This window comes from Phocoena sinus, chromosome 8 (assembly GCF_008692025.1).
Source record: "Phocoena sinus isolate mPhoSin1 chromosome 8, mPhoSin1.pri, whole genome shotgun sequence".
In the NCBI taxonomy this organism is placed as follows: domain Eukaryota; kingdom Metazoa; phylum Chordata; class Mammalia; order Artiodactyla; family Phocoenidae; genus Phocoena; species Phocoena sinus.
The window spans coordinates 102,769,193-102,793,166 of record NC_045770.1 but is presented as its reverse complement, the minus strand read 5'-3'; the positions used below and the strand labels follow the sequence as shown (position 1 = coordinate 102,793,166).

Below are 23,974 nucleotides of genomic sequence, written 5' to 3'. Positions count from 1 at the left end.
GCGGGAAGTCCTCCCCGAGAAAGGCCTTCCCACACCCACTGTGAGCTCAGCCAGGCAGGACCTCCTGGTGTGCGCAGCCCTGCTGAGGGCACAGTGGAGGGACAAGGAGCAAACAGAGCGCGTGGCCCTGCCCCTGGGAAGCTCCGTGGCCTAACTGGCCAAGAAGTGGATGAAGGCAACATTGAGAGCACTCACTGCAGTAAAGGAACAGGTGTAGAGGGAGAACCAGCTTGCCTCGAGGATGGGCAAAGAGGAGAAGAGGGCTTTGGTGTGGGAACGGGGCGGTTTTGGAAGAGGGGTGCTCTGTCAGGCTGTTGGACTAGTTGAAGAAGAGGAACCTGGCCCAGCAGAGCGCGGCCGAGAGTGGGGGAGAATCTGGATGGGAGGTCAGGGCCCCCAGGGCCAGAGGTCTGACCTGTTTGCACGTTGTTGGGCAGAAGGGGCTCCTGAACCAGCAGCGAGGCCTCTGCTCCTCTGCTCGTCTCCCCGCCCCTGGGCAAGGAAGGGGAGGTCAGTGGTCGTAAGTCTGACGGGGTTTGTGGGGCTGATGGTTCCCAGTTTGTCAACTGGCTCCTTCCCCAGAGGCCCTGAAGCGAGCGAGTCCCCAGAGCAGCACCCCACCCTGACCCTGTACCTCCAAGCCGGCCCTCTGCCCTGGACAGGGCCCTCCATCGCCTCAAGGCTGGGGTGGGACTGCCTGGGTAGCCCCCTGTGCCTGACTCCCCAATTCTGCTTCTCCAGTAGGGTCCTTACTGTTCTCCGAGGGGGGGGCCGGGAGAGGAGGAGCCAGCGATGTGCACCAGCCGACAAAAGGTCAGTGACCCCATGGTCCCCAGAGAGCCCAGCCCTCACCCTCTGTAGGCCAACTTCACTTTCTGGAGGGCAGCTGAGTCAATAGAGGCATGTACCCTTCAACTCCCTCGGAGGTCCACCCGCAGTACCTGCCTCGGTGTAAACGGCCACAAACCTCCATTTCTTTCCCAAAGCCCAGTTGTCCTGATGACCTCTTTCTAGAACACAGATGTCCTTTTTTTCTTGGCCGCGCTTATCTTAGTTCCCCGACCAGGGCTTGAACCCATGCCCCCTGTGGTGGAAGTGCTGAGTCTTAACCACTGGACTGCCAGGGAAGTCCCCACAGATGTCTTTTTGTGGTAGTTGTTCAGGCCAAAGAACAGGGATGACTAGAAAGTATCTGTTTCTCTGGGAGAGTGGCTAGGCAGCAGGGTCAGCCCCCCATTTAACCATCAAATTCTGCAAGCACGATAGGTGTCAGCCCAGGGAGATTCTGGTTGGGAGATGTGGCATTTATAATAAGTTGTGTATCACATGCGTCACCTAAATGAGCCTTCACAACCCCCTGTGGAAGGGCTCATTGCCCTTGGTTTACAGATGAGGAAACTGACGCTTGCCAATGCCCCTGAGGCCAGCCCGGGGCCCTTTATCCTGTCTCAGGGCTGTAGGTTTCAAGCTCCTTTTTTTTTTCTTCACTGAGGTTGCCTCTCTCTCTCTCTTTTTTTTTTAAAAATAAATTTATTTATTTTATTTATTTATTTTTGGCTGTGTTGGGTCTTCGTTGCTGTGTGCAGGCTTTCTCTAGTTGCAGCGAGAGGGGGCTATTCTTCGTTACGGTGCACGGGCTTTTCACTGCAGTGGCTTCTCGTTGCAGAGCATGGGCTCTAGGCGCGCGGGCTTCAACAGTTGTGGCACGTGGGCTCAGAAGTTGTGACTCGTGGGCTTAGTTGCTCCGCGGCATGTGGGATCTTCCCGGACCAGGGCTCAAACCTGTGTGAGGCTGCCTCTCTTAAGAGACTCTCTTCCCTAAGAAGTTTACAGGGCAGTGTAGCAACCCCTCAAGGAGTTCCAGTGGGTGCCAAGCCCTGGGGCTATCAAGTCCCATTCTTTAGTACTTGCTGTTCTGTTGGCCTGCATTTCTGCCATCCCTGCCCTCTTCCCCAACCATTTGGTATTTCTTTCAGCTGACTCTCGAAAAAGCAGCCAGGCCACCACACTGGAAGTCTCCCCCAAACTCCCCAGGCAAACCCAGAAGCTGCTCGGCGTTCCCTTTGTCTACACATCCATTACATCACTCGCCACACAGCGAGTAACTGTCACTTTACCTGTTTGCCTCCCCAACTCCACCGAGCTCCCCGAGGACGGTGATTGGGTGTTTTCGTTCGTGTACCCCTGATGCTTTCCACAGCTCCTGGCACATATGTAGGTGTGTGCTCAGCAGATTTATTTTAAATGGGTGAACGGGCTCTGTTCTCAAGGGGCTCACTGATGTTCTAACAAAGAACTACAATAAAGTGTGGTACGTGCGAAGTATAGGGAAAGTGCAGACTTTGTGCAGAGGAGTTAATTTATTCATTGATCTAGAGAGAGAGGCAGCATATACACACAGAGAAAGTTACATCCCAGCGTAAGAGTCATTTATTTGTGGAATGGTTTACAGTTTATGAAGCCTCACCTGGTGTGGTCTCTTTCTAGATGCCCACGGCGACCTGTGAGGTAGGCCGATGATGAGTTCCTTTGTCCTGAGGAGGAAGCTGGAGCTTAGAGATGTTGCCTCTTGGCCAAAGTCACAAAGCTGGTGCAAGAGCCAGCATTAGTGCCCAGGTGTTCTTTCTCACATCACACTTCCTCTCAAGGGAGCAGTACAAGCTGTTACTAGGCAGTAAGAGCCAAATGAGCTGAACAGACAGCTGTAGTGCTTGAGCGTAGGGAGGGGCTAAGGGGGCTGGAGACCTTCCCAGAAGAGGGCTTTGAGCTGGGCCTGCCCCCCCATGGCCATTAGAGATCCAGGACCACAGCAACTGGTCTCTAGCCACATTCAGCTTGACTGTGGACACGTGTGGGGCTCCACGTTCCCCGACCCTGGGAGATAAACAGGTATCAGCAATGACCCCCTTCCAGTGCCAGGGGCTGTTAGGAGCCGGTAACTGTTCAAGTGCTGCTGGGAGTTGTGGTTCCGGGGTCGTCCGCGCGGTGAGGTGGGGGAGAGCGCCCCCTGCTGTTTCAGGTCTCGCTCCTCTTAGATCTGGTTGGTGCTCTTCTGAGCACGGTTGTCAGGGCAGCCCCCACTTGCTTACCTGACACACTAATCCCTAGAGGTCCTACTGCCTCCTCCCCACTCAGGGGCTATCTCTGTCCTTCCCACCACCTTGGGTTTTCTTGTTCGCATTTGCTCATCTATTTTGTCGCTCTCCCCCAATTCTTTCAGGTTCCCTCTGGCTGCTCCAAGCCTCTTTCCATCCCTGGGCCTACCTGGGTCCGTGGCGGTGACAGGCGTTGGAGAACATGTAGACTCTGGCTGCAGAGTGGCTGGCTCTGCCTCCTCTCCTAGGAGACCAGAGCCAGAGCCCAGAGGAGTCGAGGAATGGCCTCATTTCTCCACTTTGCCTTGGCAGCCGTGGTCCAGCCTTAGGCCCGCCTCTCTCCTTTTTACTGGCCTCTTTTGTTCTGTTCCAATCACTTTTTCACGTGGTTGCCTTATTCTTTCCTTTCTTTCTTTTTGACTCTCCCTTTAATATTTTCTTTGACTGCAGTGAAGGTGAGGGAGTGGAAGGGGAGGCCCGGCTTCAGGGAGGGAGTAGGATGCAGAGCAAACTCAAGGTCAAACACATTCCCTTTTCTGGTCCTTGAGCCCCCCCTCCCCCTCCCGCTCTGCCAGTGCCTGGGCAGCAGGCCTGGTTGCTATGGAAACAGCAAGGCCCTAAGAAACCCTTGGCTTCCTTTCCTGGGAGGTCTCTGTCCCCTTTTCCTTGCGGGCCCTCTTCCCATCACCCTTACCTGTCCCCTCCCAGCTTGCCCTCGTCTTTATCCAGATTGCTTCCCCCCATCACCTCTTGGTCCCTCACAGCTCTGCGCTGTCTCCATTTCCCTTCTGTCTCTCATGGTCCATCTTTCTCCTTCTCTACGTGGCCTCCCTCCACATCATCAGTCTTTCCCTTCTTGTTTCTCCTTGACTCCTCATCTTTGTTTTCTGGCCCTTCCCACTGGAGCCCCAAGGTAGGCAGAGTGGGGCTTGTGGCTGTCCCCATGTGGCCCATGCCCCACCAGCCTCGCTGCCCTGTGACCTCAGGAAACCGGGCCTGGCCAGCTGCAGTGAGTGAGGTGCCAGGCTCTGGGGCAGCAGCTGGTGCCTTGGCATCCGGAAGCAGTGAGGACTGAGTCTGTGGGCAGACTGCCCGGAGGGAGAGAGTGGGGCCGTTGTGCAGGGGAGAGGCATCTGCAGGAGATGCACCCGGAGAGCCACGGCTTCCACACGCGGCTCCTGCTGCTGGGGCCCGGCCCACAGGGGGGGCGGGGGCCTCTGAAGGCCACGTGTGCCCCCTGCACCGGCATCGTGCCCTGCTTCTTCCTGGGCCTGGGGGCCTGTGCTGAGAATCTCTGCACTCCATGAAGGCCCTTGGCCGGCCATCTTGTTCGCCCCCACATCCACCCTGCAAGGTGGGTGGGCCCAGCTGTTGTGCCACCGCCTGCTGGGAGGAGAAATGAGTCACTGTCAGAGTCCAGGTCCTCTGCGCTCCCTTGACTCCACGGCCTGTTTTCTTCCCTCTGTGTGGGCTCCGGCTTGTGAAGGTGTGGGGCTGGGACCCACCTTCCTTGCACGGAGCCATTGTCACCCACTTACAGAATGCTAAAAATCCCTAAGGCCCTTCCAGTTGTTTTCACTCCTGTTGAAAGCGTGCCAGTGGAAGAAGCCCCATGCAGGGCGCTTACCCGTGTACGCACACTCACACACACACGCACAAGGGCCGGGCCTGCCTGTGCACTTTTGCCCCCAGCCATCTCCTGGCACACAGGGTCCCACACCTGCCCTCTGGGGACCCTTGGAGGCTCTCTGCCTAGGGCCTGTCTGTGCTGTCCTCTCAGGTTGGACTAGGAAGCTGGGGGGGCGGTGACAGCTGGCATGGTGGCCACCTGTGTCAGCCCCGCCCAATGGCCCACTGCTCCCTGACACACACCCTTGCCACCTGCATCGCACTCCCATGTGTCTTCCCCCTGCCTCCTCCACCCCATTCTCCTCATCTGCTCACTGCTACAAAGTAGGCCTACTAGTCCCATCCCATGTGGTGAGGCCTCAGACCGTCCCCAGGCACTGAGAATGGCCATCACTGGAGAAGAGGCGGGAGGGGGAGGTGGGCTGCACTCAGGAGACCCTTGGTGCCCCGCCATAGGGGGCACTCTGGGAAGATGTCCGGTGCAGTTTCCTGTTGCTGTACCACATCCTTTTGTTAAGGGGTGGCCGATGGAGGGCCAGTGGGGGAGGAGACAGTGAGAACGTCTGCTTCGCTTGGCCCTGTGGCAGCTTAGTTGTCAGCTGTCAGTGTGAGAGCCACTTAGCAGCCTCCTGCTTTGGAGACAGACGTGGGGGAAGCTGACTTCTGACATCGAAGACGGCAGGGTCCAGAGAGGAGGGTGGACAGCACGGGGAGGGGAGAGAGCCTAAAGCTTGCAGTTGGGATCGAGGGGCTCCCGGTGCCCAGGACCTGCGCCTGGGTGGCTGGAGGGGAAGAGGGAGGGTCTGGAGTGTCCTGCCCCACTCAGCCCTCTCCTGTTTCCCCACCGCGGCGTCCAGGCAAGGAGGAGTTTGTGGCGACCTTCAAAGGCAATGAGTTCTTCTGCTATGACCTGTCACACAACCCGATCCAGAGCAGCACGGACGAGATCACGCTGGCCTTCCGCACCCTGCAGCGCAACGGGCTGATGCTGCACACGGGCAAGTCGGCCGACTATGTCAACCTGTCCCTCAAATCTGGGGCCGTCTGGCTTGTCATCAACCTGGGCTCGGGAGCCTTTGAGGCCCTTGTGGAACCCGTCAACGGCAAGTTCAACGACAACGCCTGGCACGACGTCCGGGTCACTCGAAACCTGCGCCAGGTAGGGGGAGCAAGAAGGCCAGGGGCCAGCTGTATCTGGGACAGTACCGGAGTGGGGAGAGCGGGCTGCCTGGGGTGTGGGGCGAGGCTTCAGGGCCAGCAGCAAGGCGTGGTTCTGAAGAAGGTTTAGGCCGCGGGCGGGTGGGCTGGGAGGGTCCAGGAGCGCAGCCTGCAGTGTGCAGGCTTCAAGGACCAGGATGCTGCGCTGGGGAGGAGGCTGCCCCGGGGCCGGAGCCCGAGGGAAGAGGAAGGGCCGGGCTCCGATTGGTGCCAGGGGCCGGGTTCAAGGGTTGGGGCTGAGGAATCAGGTCATCTGGCAGGAGGGCGACTGGGGGGCTGGGAGGAATGAGATAGAACCTGAACTGGTGGGGCCCTTGGGGGCTACGGGATGGGGAGACTCTGGCCAGACTCTGGTTGAGTTGGTGTACCATTAGGGCAGGAAGCCTGGGCCATGTGGGGTGGGGTGTGGCCTGCCCTTAGGCGGGGCCTTTCTAGGGCAGAGGCAGGCCTGGGCTCAGAGCAAGGTCGGGGCAGCAGGCGTGAGAGGGGAACGGACTGGCGAGGTGCTTGGTCCTGCCTCTCGTCCGGGCAGTACCCTCTCTCTCCTGTCCCTTCCTGTCCCTCCGAAGGGGTGCAGGCTCTCCCATGGGTCGGTGGCTGTCTTTCCGTGGCTTCCAGGCCAGCCCATGTGGGAGCTCGAGGAGACTCTTGGGGCAGCCCCTGCAGGCAGGACAGTGTCCTCAGCGTCCCCTCAGCTCCATCTCCCAGACTCCCCCCGTCCCTGGGGGCTGATGCTTCTGGGCATTGGCGCTATCCTCTCAGTGCAGTGGCCTCTTTGCCTCTCACAAGGCACAGGGTGGCTATGGCAGGCGAAGCATTCCCTCTGGCCGGGCTTCTGCTTGACAGCAGCCTCCACAGTTTGTTTCCAGCCCTGAGAAGTTCCTGCCTCAAGCAGAGTCCAAGCCAGACCCTTCTTCCAAAGCAGGAGAAGCCGCTGTGCATCCTCAGTGGCTCCTGGATCCACCTTCTGACTCCGTGCCCTGATCGCTTGGCACCTGAGGCCCAGGTGCCCAGACTCTTGCTGGTCCTTCTCTCCGGGTCCACCAGTTTCTGTAGCTGGTGGCAGGGACACTTTTCCAGCTCCACCCCCAGCAAGCTCAGTGCAACCAGGAACACGGAGCCTCTATGCCTGGGAGGTGCTGTCTTGGCTGGTTTGTAGCCCTTCTCTTACTAGGTATCTGCTCTGTATCTCCTGGTTCTAGCTGAGCTTCCTGGTGGCTGAACTTCCGATGTCTCTCCTCTTCACCGTCTTTGTCACCTGCCCTCTCCTCCTCCCCTTCTTCCCCCTGAAAGGCTCATGGTGGGTGGGGGCGGGATTCCGGCTGACCTCACACTGTTCTTACCTGCGCTTCTTCAACCCACTGAGTGACGATCTAATGGGGAGTCCCCCTCCTCTGGTGCCTTCCCCTTGCTGTAGGGACACCGTGACTAATCCGCCTGCTCTTTCCGAGCCGCTGCTCCCTGCTGCAGTCGGGCTCCCACCCAGGCATCTGCTCTCAGTGCGCCCCGAGCTCTGAAGAGCAGCACTCCTCCTCAGGGTGGTGCCCCCTTAATGTCGCATCATCCCCTGACCCTGCCGGAGGGCTGTCTTGTAGCAAACCTGAGTGTTTGCGCTGTTTGTCATACTTTTAGGCTCCACCCACATTTACTGCAGGGGTGGGCGGAGTTGCCTTCTTGCTGATGTTCCCTCCCCAGGCCCAGTGCTGTCTGTCACCTGGTGCTGCCTTTGGCAACATGCTACAAGCCCAGAGTCCCTATCCACGTGTCCTTTGGCCAATATATTGTCCATCTATACTGGATACCAAGGGAAAAAAGACATGGGCCCGGCCCTCCCAGCCCTTCGGCTCTTGAGGACACAGGATGAGTCTGTTAAAAGTGAACAGAACAAAGCCACACGAGGGCCAGCTGAGCGGCAGGAATCTTAAACGTTCTAGGAACTCGAGAGACCTAGAGAGAAGGGAGAGGTCTGTGACCAGGGAAGGCGGGAACGCCGTATGGAGGGGGTGAGGCCTGGCCTCAGCAGTACTGAGTGTGGACAGGGACCCATAGTAGCCTCTTCCCGGGGCTCACAGAGTCCTGGGTCTGAGCTGGTAACTGGTGACCACGTCCCCCTGGCCTGCTGTACCGGATGGGTCAGAGCAGAGTCAGGTCATGTTGACCTGAACATAAGCCTTCGGGGCCAAAGAGGGTGTCTGCTTTAAGATTTTGATTGAGAGGTCTCCTTAGAAAGGGTTTCTGGAGAGATTTATTTGACTCCAGTCCACATCCGTAAATATGAGCTGCAGCCCTTTTTTGGTCATTGTGACCATCAGGGGGATGGAATGGCAGCCCTAAGGCTGTGCTCTGGATTTATTGCCCTCGCTCGGGGCCTAGCCTGTGACCAAGTCTATCCTCACCAGGCCTTTTGAGTGCCTGTCTTTCAGGGTTTCTAATAATTTATTGGGTCCTGCTGTCCCTAGAGCAGTGGTTCTCAACCGAGGGCGGAGTGCCCCCCAGGAGACACTTGGCAATGTCTGGAAGCATTTTGGGTGCCACAGCTCGGGGAGGGTGCTACTAGAATGTAGTGGGTAGAGGCCAAGATGCTGCTAAACATCCCACAATGCACAGGGCAGCCCCACAGCAAAGAATTATCTGGCTCCAAATGTCAGTAGTGCGACGAAGGGGAGAAACCCTGTGCAGACACATTTATACAGGGGCCACGTGGTGTCCTGGGATTGGAAAGATCCTTTTATGATCTTAGGAGTGACATTGGGTTGGGAGTGGCCAGGAGCAAAGACGGGGGTGGGGGGCTGAGGTAAGAAATGACATCTGCTTCTGCCTTTAGGGTTGATGGCTGGGGTCTGAGGACACTGGGATCCGCATTGTTTTCCCCAAGTGATTAGAACAGCTGGGGAGACTGCCTCCTGGGGAGAGCCTGCCCCAGGGCAAGCACTGAGGGGTCTCCCTTCCTCTTGGTCCTGCAGCTTCGGGAGACTGGAGGGAGGCATTTCAACCCCTCCCCCGAACCAGATAGTGGTCCCCGGAATCATCCAGAGACTCCTAGAACATTGCAGTCAGGACCGGAGGACACCTGACTCAGACCACACCCCGCTCTCGCCCTCCTCTCCCTCCGAGCCCAGCCCTGAGGACCCTGTGCCTGGTGGTGTCTCTTGGGGGATCTTTGCAGGAATAATTCCCTCTGAGGATTCCCTGAGGCCTATTTTTAATCCTGGGCCCACCCTCCTCCCACACCCAGTATGCCTCCCCCCACCATCACTAGCCAGCATGAACTCTGGAAGACAAGCTGGCTCCCAAAATATCACGTGGAGCTTCTACCTGCTCAGCTCCCATGAGGCCGTTCCTCAGTGGGGAGATTTTCGGGAGCCCCCCTGGGCCCCAAGGAGGGACATCCCCCAAGGATGGGGCCTGGCAGGCACTTGGGACTCCCTCCCCTTCCGGCCTGGGCTGCCCTGCCTCTCTGGCCTGTCACACGCCCCATCTTAGGGCCTAACTGTGGTGCTGTACACACCCTGTCTATACTGGCTTCCCGAGCTGCCCACCTCATTCCCACAGAGCTCCCGCCAACACCACCATTCACCCTCCTTTCTGCCGGGTGAAACCCTAGAGCTGGGGTTCGGGTCGGATAGACTGGGTTCAAATCCCAGCTCTGCCACTAGTTGGAGTGACTTGAGGCAAGTAATGTAACCTCTCTGTGCAAAGTGAGAGGGGCCTTTGAGGACTAACTGAGGTGGTGGCCTGTGCCTGGCACCGCGTGAGCAGCGGAGGGCTTGCTGTCGTCATTATTGTTAGTTGTGGGTTTTTTTTTTTTCCAATCCTTCAGGCCCAGCTGAACCGCCACCTTTTTTGTAAGGCCTTCCTTGATCCTCCGGGTCCCCGGGCCAGTCTCCCTCTTTGCTGTGTTCTGGCCCTATCATCACACTCCGTCTGCATGGTCAATGATTTGTGTTCACCTCTTTTCTCTATTTCTACATGGTAAGCTCCTTGAGGGCTTAATACCAGCAACTACTGAGTGTTTTTATTTGTTTTTCTAGTGGTTTTGCTGGTTCCTTTGGGCTCTTTCTTGAAGCCAGTTGGTGAGGTTTTGGACATGAGGATCCAGTAGATCTATTTCATACGAGCCCAGAAATATCTCTTGTCCTCTGGGAAAAGCTCTACCTCACTTTACTCTCCCGCCCCCTCAGAGTCTCCTCAGGACCTGTCCCTTTCTTACAGCATTGTTGAGATTGCACCCTCACATCTCTCCTCCTCCGGAACCCCCAAGTTCAAGGGTCTCTTTTCTCTTTTGAATCTCACCTAACTTTTCTAACAATCCTGTGAAGTGGGAGATACTCCTGTTTCACCAGCGAGGTTGAAGAGCTGGCCCAAGGCTGTCCCGCAGGAAGTGGGAGGATGGGAGTCTGACTCCATTTTCCTGCCTCCCGGGAGGGCCTGGCTGTCGGCCTTGGTGCGCACTGCTAAGGTGCCTGTCGTTCGTCTTGTGGTACCGCCATTCTTGGGTGTTCCGAAATCTTGAAACATCTAAATGTTCTGCTTGTCTTTTGGAAAAATGGGCCCCTCTTATCTCTGAATCCTCTTTTCTTTGTCCTGAGCGTCTCTTGCTCAAGCTCCACAGAGATTGCCTTCACTCAGACTGTTGTGATTTGTGCGTACAATCCCCTTCTTGGCTTTCTTGAAGGGCTGGAGCTATGCCGATAGATCAAGGTGAAGATGGGGTAGAGCTTTGTCAAAGGCCCTTGGCCATGGTAAGTTACACTTGCTACAATGACTGACTTCTTCATGCCCTCCTCCCTCATCATGCACTGTCATCCTTGTGCTCGTGGGCTCCAGGAGCCCTCTAGCTGTTTCTGTGGGTGGGGCAAAGCTTTCCTTGCTGATTTGTTAGTCTGAAGCCTCAAGCCCTCCCGATCCTGACATTTGGGAAGGCGTGGGCTGCTGCGTCACAGGTGCCAGGATGGGTTCCAGTGGAGGCTCCACTCTAGTATTTGGCCACAATTGCCCCCTCGGGCATGATCACCATGGACTGGGTTCTGGATCTGCAATACCTAGGTCTAGAGGGGCCCCGTCTCGCCCACCACAACCTCACTATTTATCAGAGGAAGCCCGGGTCTCCTGACACATCAGTGGAAGGCCCTCTCAATCTTGTTTCTTTCTTTCTTATTTTTTAATTTGGCTGTGCTGCACGGCTTGCAGGATCTTAGTTCCCTGACCAGGGATTGAACCCGCGCCTTTGGCAGTGAAAGCGTGGAGTCCTAACCACTGGACCACCAGGGAATTCCCTCAATCTTGTTTCTTTTTTTTTTTTTTTTTTTTTTTATTATTTTTGGCTGTGTTGGGTCTTCGTTTCTGTGCAAGGGCTTTCTCTAGTTGCGGCGAGTGGGGGCCGCTCTTCATCGCGGTGCACGGGCCTCTCACTGTTGCAGCCTCTCTTGCTAAGGAGCACAGGCTCCAGACACTCAGGCTCAGTAGTTGTTGCTCACGGGTCTAGTTGCTCCGCGGCATGTGGGATCTTCCCAGACCAGGGCTCGAACCCGTGTCCCCTGCATTGGCAGGCAGATTCTCAACCACTGTGCCACCAGGGAAGCCCTCAATCTTGTTTCTTAATTTGCTCTTGTACTTGTTAAAAAATTGAAGTTGTCCATGAAAGTCGAAAACTCTTTTTTCCTTGTTTTACTCTCCACAACCAGTTCTAATTAAAAAAGAGTAGTAGCTGGATTTTTACTTCGAATACCTTTTTTCCCCTATCTTGTTTGACTAGTGCAGTGATACCAGAGCACTTGTATCTTTTTTTGTGCCATGGGTTTAGCTGCCCTGAAGCTAATGGTTCCTTGTCCTGACTAGTTGGCCGCTTCATTTCCCAACGGTCCTACTGGCTGATAGGACCAATCCTTGTACCACGTGTTATCCCCTGTTCCAGCCTCTGCATCTGCAGTTAGACTCTTGTCTTCCTGCTATGTAAACTGTTTCTGCATCACTAATAGTTAATATTGGTTATTTAGCACTTCTTCTAGCTGCTTAATATTGAATTCTGTTATTTTTAATGATACAAGGCCCTTATTAATTGTCTTACTGAATTAGTCCTGTGCCCACTGGTTATAATAACTCTCTAACTAATGGATCTGTCTCTAGAAGACCTCTCCTTCTCACAGTCACACTCCCGGGCGCACAGTTTAGTATTTGATGGACATGAAGCAGTAGTGTCCCAATATCTCTGATCCACTAAGTGAAGCTGCCTCAGCCCCTTTGCCATCTCCTCCTCAAAGGGTAATTTTGAAGGTGGTTCTTTGACCATGAGGAGAGGAAATGAACATTAAGCCACATGGGGGCGGGGCCTCTAGAGTCTGGGGTAGAAGAAGCTGGCTTATAGTTTACAGAGGAGTAAGGGATTTTAGAGGGAGGTGGGCCTCTCTGCTCCTTTTTATGGTGTGGTATGTGGGGGGGAGTGAATTTTTGCTGCTGGCTGTGGGGAGCGGAGGCACGGGGGTCTGTGGGTGTGTGTGGAAGGAGGCTGGGCTGCTGGGAAAGCCTGACCAATTCCAGGGACTTATAGGAGTGGTGGTGGTGAGGGGGTACTTCATTCTGGGAGGAACAGCTGCCCAGAGGAGCATAAGAGAATAGGCATGGGGTGATTGAAGAACTGGGGGAAATTTGGGGGTAATATCGGCTCTGAAAGGTCAGTTTAGGCAGGAAGGAGGAGTCAGTTCTCTGTGGGAGGGCGGAGGGGAGGGAGGAGGTTTTGGGATGATTAGCTCTGATGTGAGAGTGAGCTTTCTGCCAGCCCATGGAGGGCAAGTTTCCTTTTCCCTGTTCTGGTGGTGACTTACTCTTTCTTCCTTTCTCAAGGAACAGAAATGGGAAGAAAAATATCCCAACCCTCCCCCTACCCCCCTGCCAAAAACAGAGCTGCCCCTCCCTCCACCATGACTCCCTGGATCTATTTGCTATCCTTCATCCCCAGGAAAAGCAGACACCCATATCCCCTCCTATGCTCCCTGGGAACACCTTCTCCTTGCCTCCAAATGAAATTGCCTCTCATTTGAGCCAGTCCTGGGATTCTCTGGGGGCCTTGGCCACTCTTCTCCCAGTCTGACAGCCAGCTGGCCCATCACCAGCCAGTTAACCCATTAACTCGACATGGTCACTGGTCAGCCAGTTGGCCAGTACCAACTTGCTCTTTAGCCAGTTCTCTGGAAAGCCATCTGGTTGACCAGTTAGCCAACAAACCCATCCGTCCATTCCCTGAGTCAATAGCCCATCCCTTTCTCACACCCTGTTCCCCTCCCTCCCTTCCCCTCAACTCCCTAACATTTCAGCCCATAGGACTTACTAATACTGCATAATTGGGTCTGCTTCTTAACTGCCTGCCTTCCCTCTCTCACCTTCTGTTGGAAAACCCCGTTGCCAACTCTGTGTGTGTGACTAACACGCTTATAACCTGGGGGACCAAGGGATGGGCAGGGACAGGTGGGGCAAGGTATGCGTGAAAATCCGAACTAACCTTTCTGTCTCATCGCGGAATGTGGCCATCTTTAAGTCTTTGCTTTCCTGGTCCAGTTCTTTTGTTGTTTTCTTCTCTACTAACCAAGGTCTTTAACTGTTCCCCTTCTCTGCAGCCGGCTCTTCCCGGAGGGGATGATGGCGGGGAGAGGAATCCAGAGGAGGGTTGGGGGGGAGGGGATTGGGAGAAGGGATTTAATTTTTGTGTGTGTTTTATTTCTCCCTCCCATTATAATTTAATTTTCTTTAAACAAAATACTTCAGCTGAGCTTAAGGTGGGAGGGTCTGAACAACCAAACATATAGGGATATATATTTTTCCTCCTTCCTTGAGTTTCACAGTTGGTCATTTTCTTTTTCTTTTCTTTTCGTTCTGTTCTTTTGTTGTTGTCTTTGTTGTTTTCTTTGACCCCCACCCCACCCCCTTCCCCCATATCTCCGGTGAAGCACGCAGGCATTGGACACGCTATGGTAAACAAACTGCATTATCTGGTAGATATCACTCTAATTGTCTTACCGTTTGGTTTGCCGTGGGTTTTTTTAACTGTTGGATTCTGCCTCTTTCGTTTCCTTTCCCCGTTTGGTTTTGGTTGTTTTGCTCTTCCTATTGTTTTCTGCGTCCTGGACAATCTTTAGATTTTGCTTCTCTCTTTTAGTTTTCCTCTTTCCCTTTTCTTTCTTTCTTTCTTTTTTTTGTTTTTTTTTTTTGGTTCAAACTCAAATCCAAAAGCAAATGGAAATCGAGGAATTTGGTCTGTCCCTGCCCTAACCCCCCACTTCTGAATTCAGATTCCTGGCCAGAGAGACCTGGGGCAGTCCCCATGTTCATCGGCTCTGGTTAGACCAGCCCCGATGCCAGGCTGCTTATTTTATTGCTTTATTTTCCTTTTCTCCCCTGCCCTGCCCCTTGTTTCTTTTCTTTGATTTAGCTTCTTTCTTGATCTCCTGAAAATCCATGGAAAACACCATCCCATGACATGCTACGCTCTGCTGACTGTCAGTTCCCGGACAGGCCCCTTGAGTTGGGGGAGGGGGCTGGGGGGTGAGGCCTCCAGTGGCAGCCAGCTCCACAGGCTGCAGCGAGGGAGGTGGCCTTGGGGGATGCAGAGCCATCTGGGGCTGGTCCAGAGCTCCTTCAAATCACCATTCATACCAGTTTAGGAGCTGCCCCATGCTGGCTGCCAGGGAAGAAGCAGCATCCCCTCCCTCACTTCTCAGTCTTGAGGGGTCCTGGTTCCGTCTCCCCCGACATCTTGCATGGCATGAATGGTCTTTTCCCCCCACCAGGGACAGTGTCCAGTTCCCCCGCCACCCTGCTGCTCTGACTAACACTGTGTCTCACACTGTCTTCCTTCCTTCCCTTCCATCTCCTGTCCCCTGTCTGCCCCCTGCCTGTCCCGCATGGCCTCTGACCGGGGTTGGTTCCCTTCCCTGTTGAGGGGGTGAGAGGAGGAGGCTCAGCTGGGGTGAAGCCGGGGTACTTGTCGCCAAGCTCCTCTGTTTGGGTTGGGCTCAGTCCCGGTGAGTGTTGGTGTGGGTGTCTGTGTAGACACAGCTGGTGTGTGTTGGTGTGTGGGTGCGACTGTGTGTAAATGTTGGTGTGACATTTAGGGGGCGTTAGTGGGAGACTGTACTGTGTGTTTGTGATTCTCTGCTGGTGATTCTACAAGTGTAAACGCCGGTGTGGGCCGGGGGCTGCGTGAACCGTGTGCTTCTGAGCTGGTGAGGGCTCTTAGGGGGTGGGCTGTGGGGACAGGGAGGGCAGGAGCAGGGGAGGAGCTGAGGGCGGCCCTTTGCTCCTCGCCTCCCCTTGGAGCGTATGCCTGCAGGCCCTGCTGTGCGCCATCCCCCGGGATTCCCTCCTGCCTGCCCGGTCCTGGCTCTGCGGCAGCAGGCAGTTAGTCATCGCCTATTAATAATGCAGAGTGACTGAGCACCAGGCTGGGGACCCTGCAGTTGGACGTGTCTGCTCCCACGGGGCCCACGCTGCTTGGGGCAGCTGCCTGGCCTTCCCAGCCTCCCAGGTCTGCGTAGCTGCCTGGCTGCAGAGGAGGGAAGCATGAGAGCCGAGGCTTCCTGTCTGAGTGGCTCCCCCACCTCCCCAGGAGGATGTGCCTCTGAGGCCACATCTGGCCTGTCCTGATACTCTTGCAGGTCTGTGTTTCCCTGCACCCACAGACCTGTGGTGGTCCCATCCTTTGCCCTGTCCTGAGCTAGTGCCCGTGGCCACGGCCAGCCTAGCCCTCCCCAGTCCAAGACCTCATTTGGCCACTCTGTCGTCCCAGTGTTTAGGTGGAGCCATGTGGTGGTCCCAGCACGGCTCCTCCACGGGCCTTGTTCTCCAGCTGCTGCTGCTAGGAGTTCACTGCTGCCCACACCTCAGGCCAGGCCACTGAGTACCTGTTAGGAGCTGGGCATTTAGAACTCTTTCTTTACAGAGCTTCACTAGACAGCTGAACTGTGACTTCAGGGACAGAAGGGAGGCAAGATAAAGCCAACCCCTGGGGATACCATCTGAGAATCAGGGCCCTAAACCTCCCCTTCCTTCTAGTCTCAGTTCAGTTAAAAACTGTGTGAACTGGGGCTAAAGCTGTTTCCTCAGCTACCAAACGAGCTGCTGATATACCTGCATTGCCTATGTCATGGGGTCAGTGTGAAGATCAAGAAGGGGAATGGAAGTGAAAGCGTCTGTACTCTGTAAAGGGAATTATAATTTTATTAAGCTTTATGAGATATTAACTGATTACCTCCGTGTTTCCAGGGCAGGGATGTTTTGTAAAGAAGCGATTCCCTTCTCATAGCAAACCCTGGAGAATACAGCATATCTGGCCCCATTGGAGATCCTATTACCGTCCTTTCTTGGGAATCAGTCCCAAAATAACTACATGAAACCCCAGAATGCCCCAGGAATCGGGCCTGGGAAGGATGGAATGACTTGGTTAAGTTGGTCAAGAAGCAAACAACCCTGTCTGGTTTCAGCCCTTGCCAGGAAAGTCCCTGTGAATTTCTAAGTCTCCAAAGTCCACGCTTTCTAGCGTGAGCATCACTGCTTGGCAACCGGAGCTGGTGCCCATGGGTGGCCTGAGTTGCCTCATAAACCCTCAGATACCTGTACCAGGGATCAGCTCTTTCAGCCAAGAATGGAGTCAGACAACCGGGCACCCAAAGAGACAGGGTTCAACCTGCTCTGATTCCCGGGCATTCCTCAGCTGGACTCTGGTTGGTTTTGTATTTATTTTTACTAACTTCTTTATATGGACTCTTTTTGTTATTTGAGTATTCCTCCTTGGGGGAGAGGGTGGATCCGGATCAAAAAGGCCAACCAGTGGAGAAGTTTGGGTCAGGTGTGGTCAGGCTGAAAGAAGTGTTCTCTGCTCGTGACACTGGAGGCTTTGCTTCTTCTAAATAGCTCTCACCTTTTGAATATCATTTAAACTCGACGAATGCCTAGATTGCAGGCAGCAGGCAGAGATTATTCCCAGTTAACAGATGGGGAAACTGAGGCCCAAGAAGGCCTGGGGTCATATAGCAAGTAGTGGAAGAGTTCAGTGCTTTCGCTTTATTGATCTCATTTGATCCTCATAGTAAGCCTGGGAGAAGCAGGAGTGATGGAAGTTGTTAAACCCCTTTTACAGATGAGAGTCAGAGATGTAAAATGAGATTGTTCTGGAAGATGGTAAAGGCCACAGGAGAACTCAGGATTTGTGACCTGAAGTTTCTGTTCCCAAACTTTATTAAATCCAGTCATCAGGATTCACCGTGGGGCTATCACTGCTGGTTAGGTCATCTTCCTGGTGTGTCTTTCCAACCTGTTTCTCTCTGCAGCTTCTCCCCACCCCAAGCAGATGGCTAAACTCAAACATGTAACAGGGCTGCACACGCTCCCTCGGCTGTCCTCCGTCCTCATGCCCTCATGCCCTCATGCTCCCACGTCCACAGTCCTAAGGGCAGGCCAGGACCTTCTTCTTAAACTAGTTGTCCTTACCTGTCTTTGGCTCAGGAACCTCCTGAGAATTTGGTGACAGCAGTGGACTCTCACAGGAAAAAGAAGCCCATTGAAGCTGTTTGCATACAATGCCAAGGGGTGTCATGACTCCCCAAAGCCCATCTAGCCTACCTACAGGTTAAAAACAGTCTTATTCTCCCCCAAATAATCCCCCTCCCAGGAAGGTCAGCAACCGTGTGATGGTAGCAGGGAGCTGGGAAAGGCTCTGGATGATGTCAGAGGGGTATTTTCCTCTTCCATAGCCTTTCCTCCAGGGGTGCAGTGGGCATGGAATGCCCGAGTGGATTTGTGGCCAAGACCTGGTTTCACATCCTAGCAGCCTGCCTAAGGGGGAGAGGAGCAGAGCAGAGCAGAAGAGAGGTGGGGCCAGTAGGGAGGGTTAAGAGCCCACCCAGGTCATAGGCTGCCCCCTGCAGCCACCTCTAGCCACCCGCCCCGTGCCTGGGGAACGGCGGAGGTTGGGCGCTGGGCTCCTGAGTCTCCTGGCTCCTTCCCCTCATCCCTGGCTGGCCGTGGCTCTTCCAGGGTAGAGCTGTGGCTCATTCCTCTTGTCCTACTCAGCCCCACTCAGGGCCCAGCCTGTCTGTGTTGCGTGGATTGGTGTGGGTTGGGTGCAGGGTACCTGCCGTTTCTTGGGGTGCTAGGCGTGGTTCTGATGACAGAAAAGGATTCTGCTTGGAAATAAGCCTGTCAAGACTCCCTCCCACTGCCTTCAGTAAGACGTGATGTGTGAGCAGGCGTGTCTGGGGTCGGTGATCAGTGATCAGTGGTGAATGGGTGGTGGGAATGAGTGTCTGGGTCACCCTCTGGGGAGGAAGGTCTGAGTCTAATGTCCCATCCCTTTCTTTCTCAACCTGTACATGTCTCTGTTCTAGTGGTGGCTCCTCTCCCTTCCTCCGTTGAAAGGAAGCTTCTCCTTCCTGCACCCCTACAGCTCTTTCGCCTCCATCTCGGCTCTTCCCAATGCCCCCCGGTCCCGCATGCCTTCCCACCTGTGGCTGCCTTTCTCTCACCTGTCCTGCTGGGCCAGGCCCCCCACCCTGGCCCTCTAACCTGCACGCGTCCTAGCTGTGGTGGCTGTTCTGTGTCGCATGCCCCGCCTCTGCCCTCTTCCCCTGCTGGCCCCACCCCTTCCAGAAGCTGTGCGGGGGGATTGGGGGGCAGGGGCATCATGAACTCCTGGGGTGGAGGGGGACCGGGGGAATTATTCCCCTGTTTCCTGCTTTTACTAACGAACCTGCCATTTTTGTGTCTGGACTTTGATTTGTCTGAGGGAACAGTCGGGTTTTACTAATCTCAGTCATCTCCCTCCTTGCCTTCCCCAGAGACCTTCCTCCATTCCCCTGACCCTTGGCTTCCTTTCTACCCAGTGCCCGTCTCCCCCTTTCTCTCTCTTCTTCCTCCACCCCCAGGCTGACCACCCCCCCCTTCCTCTGTGCACCCTGTGTTACCCTGCCTCCTGCTACCCTCTCCCCACCCGCTGGGCCGGGGTGGCTCTAAAATAGGGACAGATACAAAAGGGATTAAGTCAGCCCTTTCCCAATAGGGGGCACCGCATGGTGGTGATTTGTGTAAAGCCATGGCGGGCAAGGTCAGATCTGTGCCCAGTCTGGAGGGGAGTTGAGTCAGGTCCTTCTAACTCTGAGGGCGAAGGCAGGTGAGCTGGCCGAATGGACTGGCGGAAGAGGGCCCATAGGGTGAGGAAGATGCCAGTAGCTGGTGCCCTGGCCTCTGGGGCTGGGGAGGGGAGACACCTGAGCGGCTCAGGCTGCTGGTAGGCCGACGTATATATAGAGCGAGGAAGAGCCTCTTCTGGGGGAGCTTTGGGGCTGGGAGGGTCCTCCTCATGCACAGGAGCAGGGTCATCCCATCAGATCAGTCTTGGAGGACTGAGATTCTGTCCACCAAAGGCCCCGAGGCGCTGGGTTCATAGATGGGACACAGGCAAGTGAGAGCCAAGTGTGGCCCTGGGTCACAAGGTGACTTGGCATTCATTTTAATGATGGAGACGTGTCCCCTGGACTGTGCTGGGATTAGTAGGATTACAGGGACACATCAGGCCAGGGGCCCGGCCTTCAGGAGCTGACTCTCTAGCTGGGGTGACCAGACACAGGCTCAGGAACTAATAGTGGCCCAATTCCTGGTCCCTCAGTGCAGCCCCGGGAGTGGAGATGGAGGGCAGGATGGAGGCCCCTTCCCCCTGCCTCTCTGTCTTACCCCCATCTCTGTGTCCCAGCCCCCTTCTGCCCTTTCTCCAGCCCCCTTCTGCCTGTTCTAATCTTGTCTGCATGTTTCTGTGACTAATACTTTGACCCTTCCCTTTTCCACCCAGATCTCCACTTCCTAGCCTCGGGTGGGGTGGAGGGAAGAAGAAATAAACAATAATGACCAACCCTCCCCTCAAAACAAGACTCAAAAGCTTCAAAGTGCCCGCTTCCACAAAGACACCCCCTTACCTCTGTCCTTGAACCTAGTCCCCCCAGCACAAGATTTGATGGCTCCCAGGAGGGGGCCCCTTCGGCCCCTCCCCTCTCACTGTGAGGCTCCAGCCCAGCACGAGGGGGACTCGAGGGGCCTGTGAGGGACGTTCCCCTTGGCCCCGTTCTGCCCATGTCCCTTAGGTGTTCCTAACACCCACTCTGCGGCCCTGCAACAGTGGAACCCTGGCGACCAGTCACTGGAAGATGGCTGGTGGCATGTGGGTATGGACTGATGTGGGGAGGACATCACGGGCTGTGATTAGAAGGCCCCAGTCTCCAGACTTCGCCCAAAAAGGGGGTGCTGAGGCATGTTTGGAGTGTGGGATTGGGGTGAGCTGTGGCCTGCAGAAGCACAGGGTCGGGTTCACCGCGAGTCAGCTTCCCGATCAGCCCTGCAGGAGCCTGACCGTCCTAATCCACAGTCTTCAGAGAGTGGGGGCTTATGGTCCCCTGGCCTTGGCTCTTCCCCACAACCTGGCTGGGTGTGGGATGCTCCTACGGCTGGACTTTTCAGGGGTCAGGTGGACATTTGTCTGGGGAGCAGGGAATCAGGAGTTCCCTGTATTGTCACTGCCCCCCAAGGTCACTTCAGCCTTCTCCAGGCCACTACTGAGCCCCTTTCACCTCCTCAGAGCACCAGGTATGCCCCCATCCCTACCCATCTTGCTTTCTTACCTGACTTCTCAGCCCAGAGTCAAGGTAACATGAGGTTAGCCTGTCCCCCTCTGTTCCTTACTCTGGCCCCGATGATGGTGGTGGTGAATGAATCAGACAGACTGATGAATAGGCCAACGGCTGCCCTCTCCTTGGGGGACAAGGGAGTGACTTGGAGAGTAAAGAGACAGACTCAGCAAGGGGGCTAGGACCAGTTGGGGGGTGCTGGTGGGAATCAGCCCTGAAGGGTGCTATGTGTCCCCCAGGAAGTTCCAAGTCTCCCCAGGAATATCTGGGTTCCTGTTCCTCATGCCCTTGCTGTTGTCCACCTCCCTCCTGGCTAAGATTGAAAGGACTCCTCCACGCCCTGCAGGGAGAGCTGCAGGGGAGTCCAAGCCACCAGCACCCCAGGAGAGTGGGTTTTCTCTGCCTTGTTTATGAAAGATGCTCTGAAATCACATGGGGGTCCAGAGACCCCTTCAAGAGGAGAGAATCGAGGGTGCCATTTGCATCCTGCCCTGCTGGGGCCCTTCCTGAAGCTCCCACTCCCGTCCGGAGCCACTTCTTGGTGCTGTTCACAGTGAGCACTTCGAGTGCCCTTCAGGCCTCTGCCTGCCGAGCTGGGCCTTAGCCCACCCTGAAACCATCAAATCTTGTGCTGCCTCCTTCCCCCACTTCCCCCCCACACCCCCACTGTTCCTCCTCCGAGACAAGCAGACATAAAAATGGGGGGGTCCCCCTCCCCTGCTGCCCCCCGGCCCCTCCCTTGCCCAGCCCGAGGCTCTTCCCAGGGAGTTGATGCCTGTTGTCTCCTTGTCTCTCCCCCTCCCTCCCTGGGCTGGGCAGGTGACCATCTCGGTGGACGGGATCCTGACCACCACAGGCTACACGCAGGAGGATTACACCATGCTGGGCTCTGACGACTTCTTCTACATTGGGGGCAGCCCCAACACGGCGGACCTGCCGGGCTCGCCCGTCAGCAACAACTTCATGGGCTGCCTCAAGGATGTGAGTAGGGCCAGGAGGGGGCCAGGGGCAGCCCGGGAACCCTGTCTGCAGTGCGATTCGGTCTGACCGGCCAGCTGCCTGGGGCCTCTGTTCCTTCTGGTCAGTGGTGGGAGATCTCTCTTCAAAACCTAAGGCCCATTGACTCCAGCTTCTCTCTTGCCTCCTTGAGCCCCAAAGGCCCCCGTCCTCTCGGAGGCAGCTGTGTACAGAGGCAAGAGTGGTGGACGTGAACACTAAAGACCTGTGTTTAAGGTCCACTCACTAGCTCCATGACCTTGGCCAGGTCCCTTGACCTGTCTGACTCTTAGTTTCCTCGTCTGTAAAACGAGTGGTCAGTACCTAACTTCTCAAGGCGGCTGTGAGGAGCAGATGAGAGCGTAAATGTCAACCAAACGTCAGTGGCGATTGTCCTGTGGTTATTACGAACTGCAATTCAGCAGCCCCGAGGGCCGCCGTGCTTGTGCTGGGCAGGGAGACAGGACAGAGAAATAAGTGGGGCAAGGGAGGTGCTGTTCACAGCCTCTGCTCGTGCAGTTCTAGAACAACGGTCTGGGGTGTGGAGTGGGGCCCCGGGGCTGGGTGGCAGGGGCCCATGCCGCAGGGCAGGAGTGGCCAGGCCCTAAACTGCTTCCTCTTCTTCATCCCACCCCCACCCCTCCCTGCAGGTGGTGTATACAACGGTCTGGGGTGTGGAGTGGGGCCCCGGGGCTGGGTGGCAGGGGCCCATGCCGCCGGGCAGGAGTGGCCAGGCCCTAAACTGCTTCCTCTTCTTCATCCCACCCCCACCCCTCCCTGCAGGTGGTGTATAAGAATAATGACTTCAAGCTGGAGCTGTCCCGCCTGGCAAAGGAAGGAGACCCCAAGATGAAGCTTCAGGGGGACCTGTCTTTCCACTGTGAGGATGTGGCTGCCCTGGACCCTGTGACCTTCGAGAGCCCTGAGGCCTTTGTGGCGCTGCCCCGCTGGAGCGCCAAGCGCACCGGCTCGATCTCGCTAGACTTCCGCACCACTGAGCCCAACGGGCTGTTGCTCTTCAGCCAGGGCCGGCGGGCCGGGGCTGGGGCCGGCAGCCACGGGGCTGCCCCGCGGGCTGACTACGTTGCCATGGAGCTGTTGGACGGCTACCTCTACCTTCTGCTGGACATGGGGTCTGGGGGCATCAAGCTGCGGGCGTCCAGCCGCAAGGTCAATGACGGCGAGTGGTGCCATGTGGACTTCCAGAGGGACGGGCGCAAAGGTCAGAGGCCTCTGGACCTTCCCCTTTCCCCTGACCGCCCCTCTCCACCCACCCTGATGGTCTCTTTGGCTGTTCTCCTCCCGCCCTCCCCTGGCCCTCCCAGCCCCTCTGTTGTCCCTGTTGCGTGGTGCCTTGGTGGAAAGAATGGAGTCAGTCGGACCCGGGCACACACCTCATGCTCCCACTTCCTGCGTGTGTGACTCTAGGCCGTCCCTCAAGCCCCTGCAGCCTCGGTTTCCTTCTTTATAAAAGGATCATTAAACTGGGGTGCTCAGGAGGGAAAATCAAGAGAATACCTGTATAAGCGTTAGTGCAGTGCGTAACACAGTGGTTATCCCGTTCTCTCTCTCTGTCTTTTTAAAACATTTATTTATTTTTGGCCGCGTCGGGTCTTATTTGCTGTGTGCATGCTTCTCTCTTGTTGTGGCGTGTGGGCTCCAAGGTGCATGGGCTCTGTAGTTGTGGTGCACGGGCTTAGTTGCCCTGTGGCGTGTGGGATCTTAGTTCTCTGAGCGGGGATCAAACTCGCGTCCCCTGCACTGGAAGGCAGATTCTTAACCACTGGACCACCAGGAAGTCCCTATATTGTTCTCTTAAAAAAACTTCCCAACCTTGCCTCCCTTCTATCTAGATTCATTCAAACTTATTTATTAACTCACTTGAATATTTAGCAAGCACCTACTGTGCGCCAGGCGCTGTCCAGAGTGCTGGGATGGGGCAGTGGTGAGCTGGAGTCTCGGCTGTCCCGGAGCTCGTGTTCCAGTGGGGAGACACAGACAGTAAACGCCACGCTCCGCGTGGTGAGGTTCTTGCACGGTAAAGCAGCGAGGCGGAGGGCACTGGGGCCGGGCAGGTGCTGCTCTTGAATCGTCTGCTGCTTCTTGCCACCCCTCCTCCACTCTTCTTTTTCAGTCTTCCTTTCCCATCCTCTTCCTGTTTTCTGCCTATTTCTCTTTACTCTTCTCCATCTTGCTGGACATAAGAGAAAGAATTGATATAAATGAGAACTGACACATTATCCAATTTAAGCTCTTATCAACGTCAGCTAAATTTTCATGCTCCCCCAGCTGTCGCTGCACGGGGCTTCATGTCTGGGTGGAGTGAGCGTCCCCGCACACACAGGGAGGAAGGGGCTGCCATGGCTCCCGGAGATG

General features: G+C 55.7%; 1 protein-coding gene across 6 annotated transcripts in view; it reads left to right on the top strand.

The window, feature by feature from the left end:
- Positions 1-23,974, top strand: part of NRXN2 (neurexin 2) — a 110,306-nt gene that overhangs the window by 28,094 nt on the left and 58,238 nt on the right. For 2 of the 6 annotated variants that reach the window (XM_032641055.1, XM_032641052.1), the window contains exons 5-9: positions 742-813; positions 5,582-5,883; positions 13,883-13,906; positions 21,422-21,583; positions 22,382-22,820. In XM_032641055.1, coding sequence (XP_032496946.1) covers positions 742-813; positions 5,582-5,883; positions 13,883-13,906; positions 21,422-21,583; positions 22,382-22,820 — 999 coding nt within the window. Of the gene's footprint in view, positions 1-741; positions 814-5,581; positions 5,884-13,882; positions 13,928-21,421; positions 21,584-22,381; positions 22,821-23,974 lie in introns of all 6 variants that reach the window. The other 4 variants (XM_032641051.1, XM_032641050.1, XM_032641053.1 and 1 more) reach the window with 3 other exon arrangements.